Below are 16,299 nucleotides of genomic sequence, written 5' to 3'. Positions count from 1 at the left end.
GGGCGGCAGCAGATAATTCCTGGATAACGGCAGATGACTGCTCATTCATGCATGCGTGTGTTTGTTTATGCAGGGTAATGGACGAGTCTCAGGGGGCTGCTGCTCATGCCGGCTCACGCAGGGCGGCGGTTATGTAGCTCATCCACCAGACTTCACTTGCTGCACAGATATTCTCAGAGAAAATGGCTAGGACTGCAGCGCTGTGCGCAGGATCCAGGCCATGCAATGCATTTCGCTACGCTCTAACATCAGAGACAATGAAGCATCCTGTTTCTCTTCCTACAAGCACATGTTCCATTCAGGCTGAAGTTTCACTGCATTCATCTGAAATTCATCCTCATTTTCTCCTCTCGCTGCTTTTCCAAGATTTCTCTTTATTTTTAAAAAAAAATGACTTTATTACAGAAGAGATTGAAAACACGAGGCTCTGAATGTAAAATATGATGAGACGCGATGGATCAGACAACCACAGGAAGAGACAAGAGTCACATAGAAATGTCTCTCTCCTCCACCGTGATGAACACAATGTTCCTGATTCAACCTTTCTCCTCTCAGGGTACCGACACATTTCATCAGGGGTCACACACAGTACAGAGGTCACATGTAGGGGTCACATGCAGTACAGAGGTCACTTGTAGGGGTCACATACAGTACAGAGGTCACATGTAGAGGTCACATACAGTACAGAGGTCACATGTAGGAGTCACACACAGTACAGAGGTCACTTGTAGGGGTCACATACAGTACAGAGGTCACATGTAGAGGTCACATACAGTACAGAGGTCACTTGTAGGGGTCACATACAGTACAGAGGTCACATGTAGAGGTCACATACAGTACAGAGGTCACATGTAGGGGTCACATGCAGTACAGAGGTCACTTGTAGGGGGGTCACATGCAGTACAGAGGTCACTTGTAGGAGGGTCACATGCAGTACAGAGGTCACATGTAGGGGGGTCACATCCAGCCTCAAACCAGTGACATTCAAGCACAGTAACCAATAAAGAAAACTGCAAATGGTTTCCTTCATTTTGGAGCCCAGAAGTTTGAGTTTACATGTTGAAAAAGTTCATGATTTTCCCCACACCCTTTCTTTAAAAATAAAACTTAGTATATAACTATATGCTGAAGTCTCTATGCAGACTGACGGTGGTGAAGACAGTCGCTTTACTGGATTTCTGCAGGTGTCAGCGTGTTTGCATACAATCATCCTCACAGTTCAGATTTGACACTGGGTGTCATTTATTGTCTTTTTGAGATATTTAAAAGGGATCTCGGTGCAATCAGAAGTTCAGTTCATGTTATGTCTGTATGAGAGTGAAATATTTTGGGAACACTACAAAAATAACATTAAAAGGATGTGGTCAATATACGGTCCTCACCCTGGCCGGGTCGAACCTTCCGAGCAGCCAATTTAGGCAAAGGGGCCGTATATGTGACACTTCTGATAAAGGCACATTTATATTTAAAAGGTCTGATTGCTGTTTAAAGTCCTTGTGTTACCTTGAGAGCTTACGAATCGAATCAAATGTATGTATGTATATGCATGGCTTACCTGCGAGTACCCCAGATTCCTCCCAAAGTCCAAAAACAAGTAGGTGAGGTTAATTGGTGTCCCTAAACCCCCCCTCGATGTGAATGTGTGTGTGTGTGTTTTTCTCTGTTTGTCCTGTGATGGACTGATGACCTGTCCAGGTGTAACAGCCCTCACCTGTCCAGGTGAACCGGTCCTCTCCTCTCCTGGTGAACCTGTCCTCACCTGTCCTGGTTTAACAGCCCTCACCTGTCCAGGTGAACCTGTCCTCTCCCGTCCAAGTGAACCTGTCCTCTCCTGTCCAGGTGAACCTGTCCTCGCCCATAGGCAGTAGGGATTGATGCCAGCGCCCAGTGACCCTAAACGGGATAAATGGGTCTAGAACAGGAGTCGGCAAACCGCGGCTCCAAAGCCGCATGCGGCTCTTTTGTCCTTCTGCTGCGGCTCCTTGAACTTTGAGCCCCCTGCAGGACATCCCTGAGCGGGCCGGAGCGGTACAGTAAGGCAAAGCACACCCAGACCCAGCTGTGTTGCGCGGTCCCACTACAGAGAGAGCGGAAAAATGTAGGTTTGCGAACACAGCAGGGATGTAACGTCATTACGCAACAACAGTGGCGCGAAGAACGTGGAAGTAGCGGCAACTCCGCGGCCATCTGAAGCCGTGAGCTTCACCTTTATCTGGGACACAGCGGAGAAAATTTCTCAATCCGAACTGCAGCATCCATCTCCTGCTGGATGTCCTCCTCTCCTGTTACTGAGAGGAGCGTTTGAACCTCGTCGAAAGACCGCGGCGCTGTGGAGCGCCCACATTTCAATAAACTCAGTCACCAAAACCACCGACGTGTGTCAAGAAGCACATGTGAACATTAACAGGGGCGTTTACGGCAGATGAGATAGTTTAATATTGCGGACTTGTTGAGAGCGACGATCCTCACTACATGTGGAGGAACGACGCTTTTATATTCACTGCCACAGAGATGGCCGCTAAATAATGCGGAAATACACAATGACTGAATGACATTGAATGCCACACCACTCCCTCATGGTTCAAAACCCATGTCCCGCACATATGCACCGATTGGATAATATTATAGCGGCGGGGGTGGGGGAGGTGAGGGGGGGATGCGGCTCCCAGTGTGTTCTGTTCAGTGGGAAATGGGTCCAAATGGCTCTTTGAGTGTTTAGGGTTGCCGACCCCTGGTCTAGAAAATGGATGGAAATAGTTTAACAATCCCAGGGAGACATTCCTCACAGTGTTGCGCTGCAGAGAATAAATGAATTTCATATAGTGTGTTTGTCATTCGGTCTCTAATGTGTTAACAAAATGGAATGTGTGAACAGAGAAACGTGCTTTTTATCAGTACTGCTGATGTTTAAAAAAAGAACTTGGCTTATTTGAATTATCTGACTGGTTAAATACATTATCAGATTAAACTTGGCTACGTATTCAAACAGAAAACACATTTCAAGGCTCGCTCGTAGTTTCTGTCGCCCTGCTAATCAGTGTCGTGTCATGTTGATGTTTTGGCCCCGGCGTGAGATGTGGTACTGTGCCAGCATAGATGGGTTTTAAAGGAAGGAGATGTGTGCGATTGGATTATTACTGGGCAGTCCAGACTGTGATACGATGAGTCGACAGAGCAGGTCGACTCTCTGGAGTCACCTCGGTGCATGGCGGGGCTTTTTCAGGACTGATGATGGCCTCAGAGTCTGCATCGTGACCTTTGACCCCTGCTTTCACTGTAATGACATTGGGAGTGCAGAGAACAACACAGAAAAACACCCACGGCTTTTACTGGAAATCACACACACACACACACACACACACACACACACACACACACACACACACACACACACACACACGCACACACACGTTGTTGTAAGTCAATCTCGATGGTTTTAAAAAAGTTTTTAACAATGAGGACTTCCACAGACTCTACGTTTCAATAATTCAACAAAGAGCTTCAGCTTCTCATTCCTTCGGTTTCAGAGGATGATTGTGTGATTTGTAAAGATTGAAGGCAGAGTCAAAGTGTTTGCTCTTCAGATTGATGCAGTTCATTTTCGTTATAGTTGCACCGTATGAGATAGAATATTGTGTATTTATTAGGTTTGCAGTCCATGTAAACTGAAGAATCTTCACTAAGTCTTGGTTGGAACTTGGACATGCAGGTCAGAATGTTATTCCATGCAGCCACTTCTGTTTTACCTTCACAGAGAATCCACATCACTAATGAGCTTTTTAGAGTGCTGTACACAATAGAAACCTTTTGCATTTTAAATAAATACATTTAAAAACAGATCAGTATTTGAAACTCAGCAGTTTTAAAGCAGGACATTTTTTTTACTCCAGTGGTGTGTGTATAGAGGGTGCTGGATGGCGGGTTTGGGAAAAGATTTGTGTTGAATGCCTTCATTGTCTCGGTAGATTTTTTTTTTATACGTGTGGTGAAAAAACTCTTGTGCATAAAAACACCAGACGGTGGTAAACAGGTTTAACTTGTTCAGGCTACTTCTGTTATCAGCCTCAGGTTCCTGCAATTAGAGACAGATTCCGTCTGAAGGTCACCCGGGTCTCACACACACACACACACACACACACACACACACACACACACACACACACACACACACACACACACACACACACACACACGCATATGTATCTACTTAAGATGCAGAGATTTTACCCAGTCAACCGTATCAGAGGAGATTTACAGGAATAAATATCCATTTACAGGAATTTAAAACTGGAGGGCAGAAAGGTGTGTGTGTGTGTGTGTGTGTGTGTGTGTGTGTGTGTGTGTGTGTGTGTGTGTGTGTGTGTGTGTGTGTGTGTGTGTGTGTGTGTGTGTGTGTGTGTGTTTTAATGGCAGCTGGCTGAAATGAGGCCTGAAATTGAGTGCAGAGCAGAGAAAGCAGCGGTGTGAATGAGAGTGAGTGAGCTCAGCAGCTTCTTCTCCTGCATAAATGGAGGTTAAAAAGACAGAGAGAGCAGGAGTGTGTGTGTGTGTGTGTGTGTGTGTGTGTGTGTGTGTGTGTGTGTGTGTGTGTGTGTGTGTGTGTGTGTGTGTGTGTGTGTGTGTTGCGTTTGCGTGTGTTTGCGTGGAGAGAGATGTAGAATATTTATAGGCCAGACGCTACGTCGTGGAGGAGAAAGAGCCGGTCTGCATGTATTCTGCATATCACAGCTCCCCTTCATGTATTTATACTGGCTTTGTGCGTCAGACTGTAGGAATAGCGCCTGGCTCTGTGATGTGGTGAGCAAACTTCCCACCGTTCACTTAAACACACCAGATTTCAGGTGGAGGGAGTCTGGAGCCTTGGCAGCCCTCAGAATATATCAGGTGTGACAGACGAAGCCCGCCTGCTCTAATTCTGTGTTTATTTCAGAGGCCTTCAGTGCCATGAACGTAAACTCTCCATTTGAAAACGTTTCAAATCCAAAAGACGTTTAATTAAATAACTGCAAGAAGCTTTGATGGCGTGGTCACGGCACTCTTTGTCCCTCTGAACTCATCCAGTGGAGCTCACAGCACAACGTACAGAGCATTGTCCACATGTATTGACTGTATTTAATGTAAAGCGGATTGAGCGAGCCGCCAGCAGCATTCCTCTGATTGCAGTTTATTGGTGTTTTCATTGTCCGTGAGCAGACATGTAGGAAGTGTGCGAGAGGCAGTGACAGTGCGGGTCCCGATCCTCAGGTTGTGGTCATACATCAAACCTGGGAACAAACAATAAGCAGACACATATGTCAGAGGTGTCAAATGTCCGGCCCTCGGGAGGGTTCAGTCTGGACCGTGGATCACTTTGGTTTGCTGCAGTTGCTCACCTCCAATTCGTACAAGGTTGGGACTGAGAGAGTTTTGAAGAAGAAAACTGTTAATATCTCGTCCTTTGTTCTCATATTCACCTTCAAGTGATAAAATATCTAATATAACATCTGATATGTTATCTGTGTTTTAACTTCAGTAAATGATGTGACGCCTGGGGAAGATTACATCCTATCTGTTGACATTTCACACTGCCCGAACTTTTTTTGTCACTGAGTTTTTTTAAATAAATCCAGGAAACAGTTCATCAGTCCTTAGCTTTGCAGCTAGCAACTAACTGTTAGCACCTGCTAGCTGACAGGTTATGGACTAGTTTTGTTGTTGTTGTTGTTTTTTTTACCTTCCGTTGACCAGCAGGGCTGTTTACAGGAAACAGCTCAGATCAGGGCTGTGACTGTAATCTGTATTCACCGTTTTAATCATTATTGCCTTGTACATATCGAAATCAACTTATTTGATATTTCATATTCGATTCAATTCCGTGTGGAGCAACTGTAAAGAAGTTCTCTGTCGGGATAATGAAGTAGGGCTGCACGGTGGAGCCGTGGTTCGATTCCTCACAGCCGGGGCCTTTCTGTGTGGGGTCTCCATGTTCTCCCCCGTGTGGGCGTGGGTCTCCTCCCACAATCCAAAAACATGCATGTGAAGTTAATTGGTGACACTGAGTTACTCCGAGGTGTGAATGTGAGTGTGTGTTGTTGTCTGTCTGTGTGTGTGTTGGTCCTGTGATGGACTGGGGACCGGTCCATCACAGGATGGACATTAGACTGTAGGAAACATGAAGAGTGATTGATGTTTTGCCAAATCAGAGATTGGTCCGGGGGTCCACAGCTTCATATGGAGGCACCACTGAGGGCTTCAGGGGAAACATTGGAGACATTAATCAAATCTTTTCTTGTGGTTTCCACACTGACCTACATTGTGTCTGAGCCAGGTCTGTAAATGAGCCACACACACAATTCAGTCTTCAAAACGTGGACGAAACAAGTCAAAATATCTCAAATTAGTAGTTCTCATGTGCGAATGAAAAGCCTTTGAGTTATCGTGTGTGTTTCTAAAATCAACAGAAACATATCACACCATGTATTGTCTTAAGCCTGCTGTTCTCTGAGAAACATATCTTCCTCCTTCAGAATGAAAACGTTCACGTAGAGAGCTGAAAGCTCGCCCAAAGATCATCCAAGCATGAGAAACAATATAAATGCAGAGCAGCTGCGTGTGTGTGTGTGTGTGTTGTGTGTGTGTGTGTGTGTGTGTGTGTGTGTGTGTGTGTGTGTGTGTGTGTGTGTGTGTGTGTGTGTGTGTGTGTGTGTGTGTGTGGGGGGGGGGGGGGGGTATCAGTCTGCAGTGTTATTTCCAGCACTTATTCCTGTGTGTTGTGTGACTCCATCATTTAGTCGATGGGGCCGTTATTCAGCTGTTCCAGTCGGGTCACAGAGCAGCAGCCGATCCACCTTCACACTCTCAATTCTCATCTCACACACATGAGAGGAGGTGTGTTAACGCTGCTCTGTTTCTCCACCTCTTCCTCCTGCAGTGTTTCACACACACACACACACACACACACACACACACACACACACACACACACACACACACACACACACACACACACACACACACACACACACACACACACACACTCTTCTCTTCTTCCTCTCCTCTCTACTCCTATCCTCTTCCTCCTCCCTGCTCGTCTGCTTCCTCCACCTCCTCCTCCTCTTCTTCCTCCACCTCTCCTCCTCCTCTTGCTCCTCCTCCTCTTCTTCCCCTCACCTCTTCCTCCTCCTCCCCCTTTGTCTGCTTCCTCCTCCTCCTTCTCCTCCTCCTCTTCCACCTCCTAACAATCCTCTATGTTGCTTTATGTCCTGATGTCACTGAAGGTGTTAGAACTGGGCGGTGTGTTGCTGACTTTGTTTTGTGCTGCAGGCCACATGTTGCAGGCACTGTTGGCATAAACGGTGTGTGTGTGCGCGTGTGCGCGCGCGTGTGTGTGTGTGTGTGTGTGTGTGTGTGTGTGTGTGTGTGTGTGTGTGTGTGTGTGTGTGTGTGTGTGTGTGTGTGTGTGTGTGTGTGTGTGTGTGTGTGTGTGTGTGTGTGTGTAAAGTGATGGTGTACTAGTGATTGAAACATTTGGTGATGTTGTGAAGAGACAATACTGTCAAAGCTTCAATTGTACGACAACTCGCCCACGGACAGCACCCTCTCAGTTGACAACTTGTCCATGGATGAGATATCAGAATGGTTTTGAGAAAATAAATTCTGTACAATGTACTTTATGTGTTCTTTTTTAAATGCTATTTTATATATGTTTCATATATTTAGTATATGTGAATGTATATTTAGTATAGTATCATACGGCTTTGTTTATCACACCCTCCCTCACACCTACACTGGGCCTGGTCACACCTCAGCTCTAACCCTAAAGTCTGCTTCATCGTGAAATACATATCTATGTTTTTGTGTCAAATATACTTTGAAATCCTTTAAATCAATAGTGCTGAAAAAAATAGTAGCGTACGGGATGTCCGGAACCACATGGACGAGTTGTCCAGGGTTGCAGTTTTTTGTGGACGAGTTGTCCGTGCCCCCGAAGCGCCATACCTGATTGTTAGCAAACATAGCATTAGCATGACAGCGACACTGAGGGTGGAGAAAACATGATACTTGTTTTTGAGAAACGCTGTGGAAAACCTGTTCACAGGCTTTTCCACCAACACATTAAAGTTTTGTTTGTGACATTTCACTGAACGTGTGCTGTTGTAATAATATTGAATTAAACAAAGACTTTTCATCATTTAGCTTCACTTCTTTGAATTAAAAGGAATATTTGTAGTTGTTGTTATTTCTAGTCCATCATACCGATGTGCCTCGCTCAGGATGAGGTTCAGCTTAAGAGTGTGTGTATGGATTCAGTTAGTTATATGTTGAAGGGCTTTTACACATTAACTCAGAGAGTTTTTCTGTCAGCATGTTCGGGTCAAGCTGCTGTGTTTTTGGAATATTCCTAAGAGCGGCTTCCTTACAGCAGGTTTGAACTCACAGAGTTTTGAGTTTTTCTATTCATGTAGTTGTTGAAGCTGGGCTGGTTAGAACTTCTTACAGGGTCAGTGGGAGAACATAATGCAGTTAGAAGGATGACCAGGACGGACTCTTTTCATATGTGTGACATATTTTCAGAGGCAGAAGTCTCCTGTGTTTTGTGATTAGACAACGTCAATGTCAAAGAAAGAAAGCGAAGATTCCATTCTGAACACTGAGCAGTCGGCCGAGCTCCAAGTAATTAAAGAGACATTAGCTGTAGTTACAAAGATATCTTGGAAAGGTGATTACAAGGGAAATTGAGTTTTTGAGTCATTTCATTGTCATTTCAAATTTTTTTATTTCATGTCACTGTTTCAAACCTGAAATTCATCTTGATTCTAATACATCCCGACACCACTCTTACTTGTATTTTTGAACTCTGGACGACAGACACAAAGAATTCATTGTGTGCTAAAGTCCCGTCTGGTTGATTGGAGTTTTCTTCATTTATATACTCTAATTCAACACTACAATGTGACGTGACCTGAGAAAAAGATCCTTGCACTGCGAGAACTCAACATCTTACCAAGTTTATTTGTCTCGTTTTTAGTCATCGTGTCTCTTCCCACTTGATTCAAGATAAATTATCTTGTTTGGACTTTTGAGTACAAAAATGGTAAAGGTAAAAATAAGTCTTCCTTGCTGATTATAAGATCTCAATATTCGAAATCATGTCTTGTCTCAAGAAATCTCAACCGGAGAGTTTTCATTTGTTGTATTTGCACAATAGTATCTGTATGTATATGTATATGTATATGTATATGTATATGTATATGTATATGTATAGAGAGAGAGAGAGAGAGAGAGAGAGAGAGAGAGAGAGAGAGAGAGAGAGAGAGAGAGAGAGAGACATTCTTCCAGTGCTACAGGTTGAAAACACTGTCCAACAAAAAAGTACCAATAAAATATCTTCATTGCATTAATGACTTTAGTTTTCAGGACTTGTTTGGAAATTTTCTTCTGGCACTTTGTTGCCTGGGTGACGTTCCTGAAAACATATTGTTGTGATCAGACACCGTCATCTCACGGTTGTGTTTTGCTCATATTTTGTTCATGTTTTGTTCATGTTATGTTCATTTGTGTTGTGGGAATACCTCACACCGCCACATTACCTCCCGCCTGTCTACACTCTCTCACTCAATGTGGAGGTTTGTGAAGGTAGGTGGCGCTGTCCCTCTACATGCAGACTGATTTGTGTATTGATGTTGTGTATTGATGCTTTGCTGTATTTTCTTCTTGCCTGTGATCTTCTTCACCACTCTTCTTCCTCCTTTTTTCTTCTTGTCTCTTCCACGTCTCTTCCGCTCCTGATCTGCTCATCTCATGCGTCCTTTGCTCTTTACGTTTCTTTCTTTTTTATTTCTGCCTGCACCCGTCCCCCCCCCCCCCCCCCCCCCACCACCACCACCGTGTCGTCCTCGTCCTGCTTCCACCCCTACCCCACACCCCCTCCCACCCTCCTTTCTCTCCTTGAATGAACTGTTCACAGAGGCCACACCCACTCTCTATAGACCCGCCCACACCCTGCCCCCCCCTCCTCGCCCTCCTCCGCCTGCTCCTTCTGGCACCCCTTTGACTTACTCCTCCTCCTCTGATCCCCCACCAGTGTCCCCCAGCCCGGGCGTTGCCCTCCCCCTCTGCCCCCCGCGACCTGGTCCCTGTCCTAGTGTCCAGCCGATTTGTCCGACTCAGCTGGCGCCCCCCAGAGGAGGCTGAAGGAACCGTGCAGACGTATGGCGTGTACTACTCTCAGGACGGAGTCGAGAGGTAAGACAGGACTCCTCTTTTGGTTTTTCATTTGGTTTTTCTTTTCTTGTCTTCACCTTGACATTGTCATTGGATCATTCTATGAGGCAGTGATTCCCAGCCTGGGAAGTTTCCCTGGACCCCCTTAAGAGGGAGTGCCAGAGATTACAAGGGAGGCTTCAGGCTTTGCCTGCTCCGTCTGAATCACATTTGCTCGTGTCAAAGGCAAAACGCTTGAAGCAGACGTTTAAGCACTTATTGGAAATCACTCATTTTGAAGCTTCCTGGACTGGATGTTGTTCCGAACCGAGACACTGTATCTGACTTCACTGTAATGAGATTGGAGAGCAGGTCTGCAGTCTGTTTTAACACAATACCATCGATTGCTCAAGCTGTTGACAGTTTTCCCCCAGGAAGTATGAGAGCGAGCCGAAGCATTCACACCCATGCTGAGATGTCTTTGGTCGGCAATAAAACACTGAACAAACATGGCTGAATATATAAGAAGGAATATGTTAACGACTTGAACTCGTGACTCCAAAGTGTGAAGTCTTTAGTTGTGTATCTGAAAGGAGTGAGTCAGAAGGAGTTTTGTACAAACTGGACGCCAAAGACAAAATGTCTTTCACAGCTCTGCTGCTCGCAGCGGCTCCAAACATTTAGAAGAGAAAGTTGTAGGTGACACATCGGCGGGTCCCCGGCTGATGTTAAATGGTAACCTCTGACAGTTGGAGCTCCAGCTGAAGGCTTTCACATCCAGCCTTTTAAGCTTTGTTACCTCAGAGACGATCCAGAGTTTCGGGACTCCGAATGGTTGCACCGAACACAAAAAGGCCACTCAAGTTTTGTCACGAAATGGAAGGGAAAAAAAAAAGATTCTGTCAGTTGTAATGACTTGGAGAAGGAACTGAGGCAGAGGTTTTGTCACTTGTAATGACTTGGAGAAAAATACAGAGATGGGTTTTGTCAGCACTAATAACTTTGAGAAAATGAGAGAGGAGGAAGACTGAGGGAGAAAACAATGAGAGATCGCAGGAGAAAGGGAGTTGGTTCTCGGGGAGAGCGAGGATGACAGGTGCTGCTGGAGCTGTAATGACTTTGGGGAAATATATTGACAAAAATATTGAGACAGATCAAGAGATCAAGAAAGAAAACTAGAGAAATAAAGAAAATAGAAAGATTTCACTCAGTGTTCTGAGACTTTTGCAGGGAATTGTGAAGTGTCTAACCCGGGCTTGTTCAGACTGACTGCTATTCGTAAGGTCTGTGTATTTTTGGCACATCTTACAGTATTCATTATTTTTTGTTATTTTTTTGTCCTTTGTCACTGGTACTTTTGATATAATTGGCACTGAAATAAGACCACATGTTGCTATAGATACGTTCTTTCCTAAGGTGCACATGTTCAGATGTAAACTACTTCCTCTGACAGGAAGCACAAGCTCCAAGTGGAAAAACCTACAAACCCTCTGGGAATTTTCTTTTTTTTTACAGTTTTCTGCTTGACAAACGCAGTGTGTTTAAAACCCGACAGACTGTGATTATATTTTATTATTTTGTCCCACCGATAATAAGGAATCATGTCTGTTTTTGTTGGCAAAATGATGGTTGAACCGATCTTCCTGTCTACCTCTTTTCCATCGAGCTGGTTCCAGTGCTAATTCGGAGCCAGAGTCTGACTAAGCACCAGTTCTTTGTGTTTCTGGCTCCAGCCTCTCAAAACTGATGCTTTAAAGAAACACAAAGTCTTTGCCGGCCTCGTGTGAAGCACTGATACGTCAGCGGCTGGGGGCGGAGTTATTGAGCCACCATCTTGGAAACTGCAGCCGAGCGTCTTCATTAATTTTTAAATTGGCAATGGAAACAAAATGGAAGAAGCAGCGGACTGAGGCTGAGACCCAGAGCCTGTGGTCTGCAACCGAGATGCACAATAAGTTGTAAGGTGCCTCTCGGACTAAACGTGTAGGAGGAAATACAGCCGGAATTGAACCAACTGAGCACGGGAACCCGCATCAGACGAGCACCCGGTTCTTCTTGGTGGAAAAGGGGCTGGTGCCAGTCGCTCAGGCCTGAGGCAACAAACATCCATCAGAAACACTGTCATACCTCCACTGTACTTCACTATGGTGACCATAGCAGATGTTACGGTTGTTCACCATATTTTATGCTGGAAGCTCTTCTCCAAACTGACAAAAACATTTTCACCACAGCCTTGTAGATCAACAGCCCTCCTCTGTCTGATCCTGCTACAGACAACTTGTCTGTTTGAGGCATCAGCATGACTTTCTTCTCACTGCTATAGAGTGACTTTAAGAGGAGGAGGAGGAGGAGTTTTCATGAAAAACTAGCACCCGGAAGAATGCAGCTCATCTTCCGCCCTCTGACTGAGTAATGCTATTGCTAATGCTAACGCTACAATAATACAGCTATGTGATCATTATTAAACAAAAGTCACACAACATTTACTTTCACATGACCACGCTACTAAAGTACTTTTTTTAAAAGAAGTATCTAGTTTTTTCATCTTCATTATTTCATACAGTGACCTTCACCTCTGTCAGTATGATTATATTCATATCACGAGTGGGAGATTTTAATCAGTCGCAATTATCAGCAATGTGACACAAAATACAGGAAAAGTTAAATCACAGAAACATCGGTTGAACCCAAACGTAAAAGCACATCTCACGTAGCTTCAGCACCACATGTTTGAAAGAGGTTTGCTGAATGACTCCACAGACAGGGAGAGGAGGTGAAGTTCATGAAGAGACAAACCGTGATCAGGCACTCCATTCATTGGGTTGAATAGGATCTGGGTGCTCGTGTCCTGCCGTTCTCACTGTTGATTTTTATCTGTGCTGAACACTCACACACAATGATATCCCCCGCAGATCTTGGGGAAACAAAGGAGGCGTGTTCCCCAGACTCGTGCACGATGCCATGAACCTTCACGTCACCGTGTATTGTGCTCTTCTTTTATCGAGCTCCACGCATGTTGGACCTGCTGATGAGCTCAATTCACACTAACTCTCCCCTGCTTGTTGCTGAAGAAGCTTCCTCTTCTTGTCCCTTGGGATTCATGCTTCTTCTCTTCTCTGTCTGAATGAGGGACATTTATCAATGGTCTTTTGTTTTTTTTTGCATGAAGAGAATTCTCTCCCCGTCTTCCATCAAGTTGTCACCACAATGAAGCAACATTCAGCAGGATCTTTGTATTGGGACAGATTTAAACTGCTGCCTGGTCCACAGCGACCTGCACCCGGAGTGTGTGTCTCTGATGCTGCAGTGAAACATGCTCATGGCTGCAGCTGGATTTGTCCCGGCGGTGATTTGGTGATTAGTTGTAAAGCGGAGGCTGCAGAGGTGCTGTAAATCTGAGGATTAGCTGCAGACAGTGGGGGATTACACAGATTGCAGCTGATTAGAGCTGCGATTATCTGAGCTGTTACACCCGCAAAAATATCTGTTCTAAACACAGTGGTTTCAGAGACGGATCGCCTCAACATTTACATCGAAAGCTTAAACCCTTCTCGCTATGAGGCAAGCATGCTAACCGTGGAGTCTGTCAGTGAAATCAAATAGATAAAATTATATTATTAATTATTCAGTTCACTAAAAACTAGAGGGATGTAAAAATCAAAAGCAGTAATGGAAAACGCCTGAAGAACCATTTAAATTTGATCATATCAATACAATAAAACTATTATTTTTATTTTATTTTATTTTATTTTATTTAATTTTATTTATTACATTTATTTATTTATTTATTTATTTATTTATTTATTATTATTATTATTATTATTATTATTATTATTATTATTATTATTATTATTATTATTATTATTATTATTATTATTATTATTATTATTGTTGTTGTTGTTGTTGTTGTTGTTGTTGTTGTTTTTGACAAGACCTTACTTTACCTTCATATTATTATGCGATGAATTCTTGTCCAGAAATTTTTCTTTGATGTTTAAATAATTATTTAACTTTTGTAGGTCATGGGCATATGTTTTTTCAGAATGAAAGAATAACATTAGAATTTACTATTTGGAAAAAAAGCAACAACTACATTTTATTCTCTTAGCTGAGGGTTTCTTCCTCACACATTAGAACGTTGCCATGGCATTTACTTGGTTTTGGGATCAGAAAGCAGAAAAGCGGTATAACACTTTAAAAGTTAACCTCTCCTCATCCTCATCCTCATCCTCCTCATCCTCAGCCTGACAGCTCCAGGCTTAACATACCTGGGTTATCTCTTCATTATCTGAATTGAGAAACCCAGACATTCACAGTCTGTGTTGATTTACTGAGGTTATCGACTCAGTAATTCAACCCAGGGTTTTCCCATCTCGATCAGTGTGCCTTCACATGAGAGAGGCAGAGTTGGTATCGTCCGACCAATCGCAAACATGAAGAAACCCTGCAGAACAGCTTAACTTTACCATGGAGCACAGAAGTATTCTTCAAAAATATGAGGGATTTAAACTCATAATCCAGGCTAATAGCCAGGAAGGAATGCTGACATAAAACTGCCAACTCTGTTAATGCATAACTTTGTGAGATTATACATTATTAACATCAATGAATGTAATTCATAAAGGAACTACCCTGTGATCCCTCATCTTCACTTTATTACGGCAGAAACATGTCAGGCAGAGCTTCCTCACCGCTCTTCCTTTAGTTAGTATTTTTCATTGAGTTCTTTTGAGGCTCCACCCACCAGTGTGAGTGGGTTTTGTGTTGGAATGTTAATTCATCGCCGTCACGGTTTCAAGTAGTTGTGCGTTCGATAAATTCATGTTTGTGGAGTTTTGTCAGGCATCATTATTAACTTCATTATTTCAGATCAACCCTCATGCAGCGAAACAGTTGAGGGAACAAGTCAAGAACAAGAACAAAAAAACATCCTCCGAAGCCCGAGCGACAAAGTTTTATTATATTATGTCAAAAGGATTACGTCTATTACTAAAAACTCTTTCTCTCCTAAGTGCTCCTCTCACGATCCGCGCACCAATCAGGTTCTTCAAAGGATGGGCAGGTCGTTTTCCAAGAGATCTGGAGGAGGCAGTCAGGAGGCGGAGCCTTAATGCTCGTTCAGAGGTTCAGAGTCGGTTACCATGGTGATTTACCCTGGTCAGAAGTGAACCAGCATCGCAGTAAGGAAAACCCAGGGTTAAACCCCGAAGTTACCTCCTGAAGAGAAAATCCTGATTCGTGATATGCTGTAGGCCTCTGGTGTCTGAATGATGTCAGGGACTTTGAGTGGGTCAGGTGGATTCTTATTTTGAAGCCATTCTGTTGTGTTTAGATTCATTAGAAATATGCATTAATAAGCTGACCTCAGCCGGAATGACACCCTCACATTCTACTGTAGGAGTCAACGAGAATTTCCCCCTTTACACTGATAAAAGGTCCAGGCCTGATGCGTCAAAGAAGCCACACATCATGATGCTTCCTCCACCATGCATCGCTATGGTGAAGACATGCTCTCCACACTCAGTGTGGTGTTCAGACATAGTTTTCCTGTTTCCTCCAGTTGACCTTCAGGTGTGTGTAGATGATTTACTGATAAACAGCAGGTTTTTCTGAAGTGTCCCATTCCTCAGTCAATCCTTCAATCCTTTCATTCTTACTTTATTCTGTGTCGGACCTTTGGAGTCATCTTGGTTGGACAAACATGTTGTAACTACACGCTTAACTCTAGTTCTGTGTTGGTGAACTGAACTCGTTTGAACTTGAGTCAATGACTTCAGTGTTTTCTCGTTTGCCTTGTTGTTCTTGGTTATCGCATCGTGTTGTGTTGCTGTCCGCCAGGGAGCGGTCGGTGAACGTGTCGGAGCCCGAGTCTTTGGAGCTGACCGTCTCCAACCTCAAACCAGAGGAGAGCTACAGCTTCAGAGTCATCGCTTACAACCACGTGGGGCCTGGGGAGAGCTCCGCCCCCCTGAAGATCACCACCAAACCTGACCGTGAGATGCACACACACACACACACAGAGTTTACTTTACCATAGAGGAGCACAGAATTAAAGTTTCTGGTATTATAAAATGTTGGTGTTTTATTTAGCTGAGCCAACAACTTCATCTCAACACA

At 44.0% G+C, this 16,299-nt stretch overlaps 1 protein-coding gene across 1 annotated transcript in view; it reads left to right on the top strand.

The window, feature by feature from the left end:
* dcc (DCC netrin 1 receptor) overlaps nucleotides 1-16,299 on the top strand; it is a gene marked incomplete at both ends in the record, with an annotated part of 276,203 nt that overhangs the window by 156,659 nt on the left and 103,245 nt on the right. The window contains 3 exon segments of the mRNA XM_080477036.1: nucleotides 10,064-10,089; nucleotides 10,091-10,224; nucleotides 16,021-16,175. Coding sequence (XP_080333162.1) covers nucleotides 10,064-10,089; nucleotides 10,091-10,224; nucleotides 16,021-16,175 — 315 coding nt within the window.

The sequence above is a fragment of the Lipophrys pholis genome (assembly GCF_963383615.2).
Source record: "Lipophrys pholis genome assembly, chromosome: 12".
In the NCBI taxonomy this organism is placed as follows: domain Eukaryota; kingdom Metazoa; phylum Chordata; class Actinopteri; order Blenniiformes; family Blenniidae; genus Lipophrys; species Lipophrys pholis.
The sequence above is the reverse complement of the archived record's forward strand: the minus strand, read 5'-3'. Positions and strand labels throughout refer to the sequence as shown.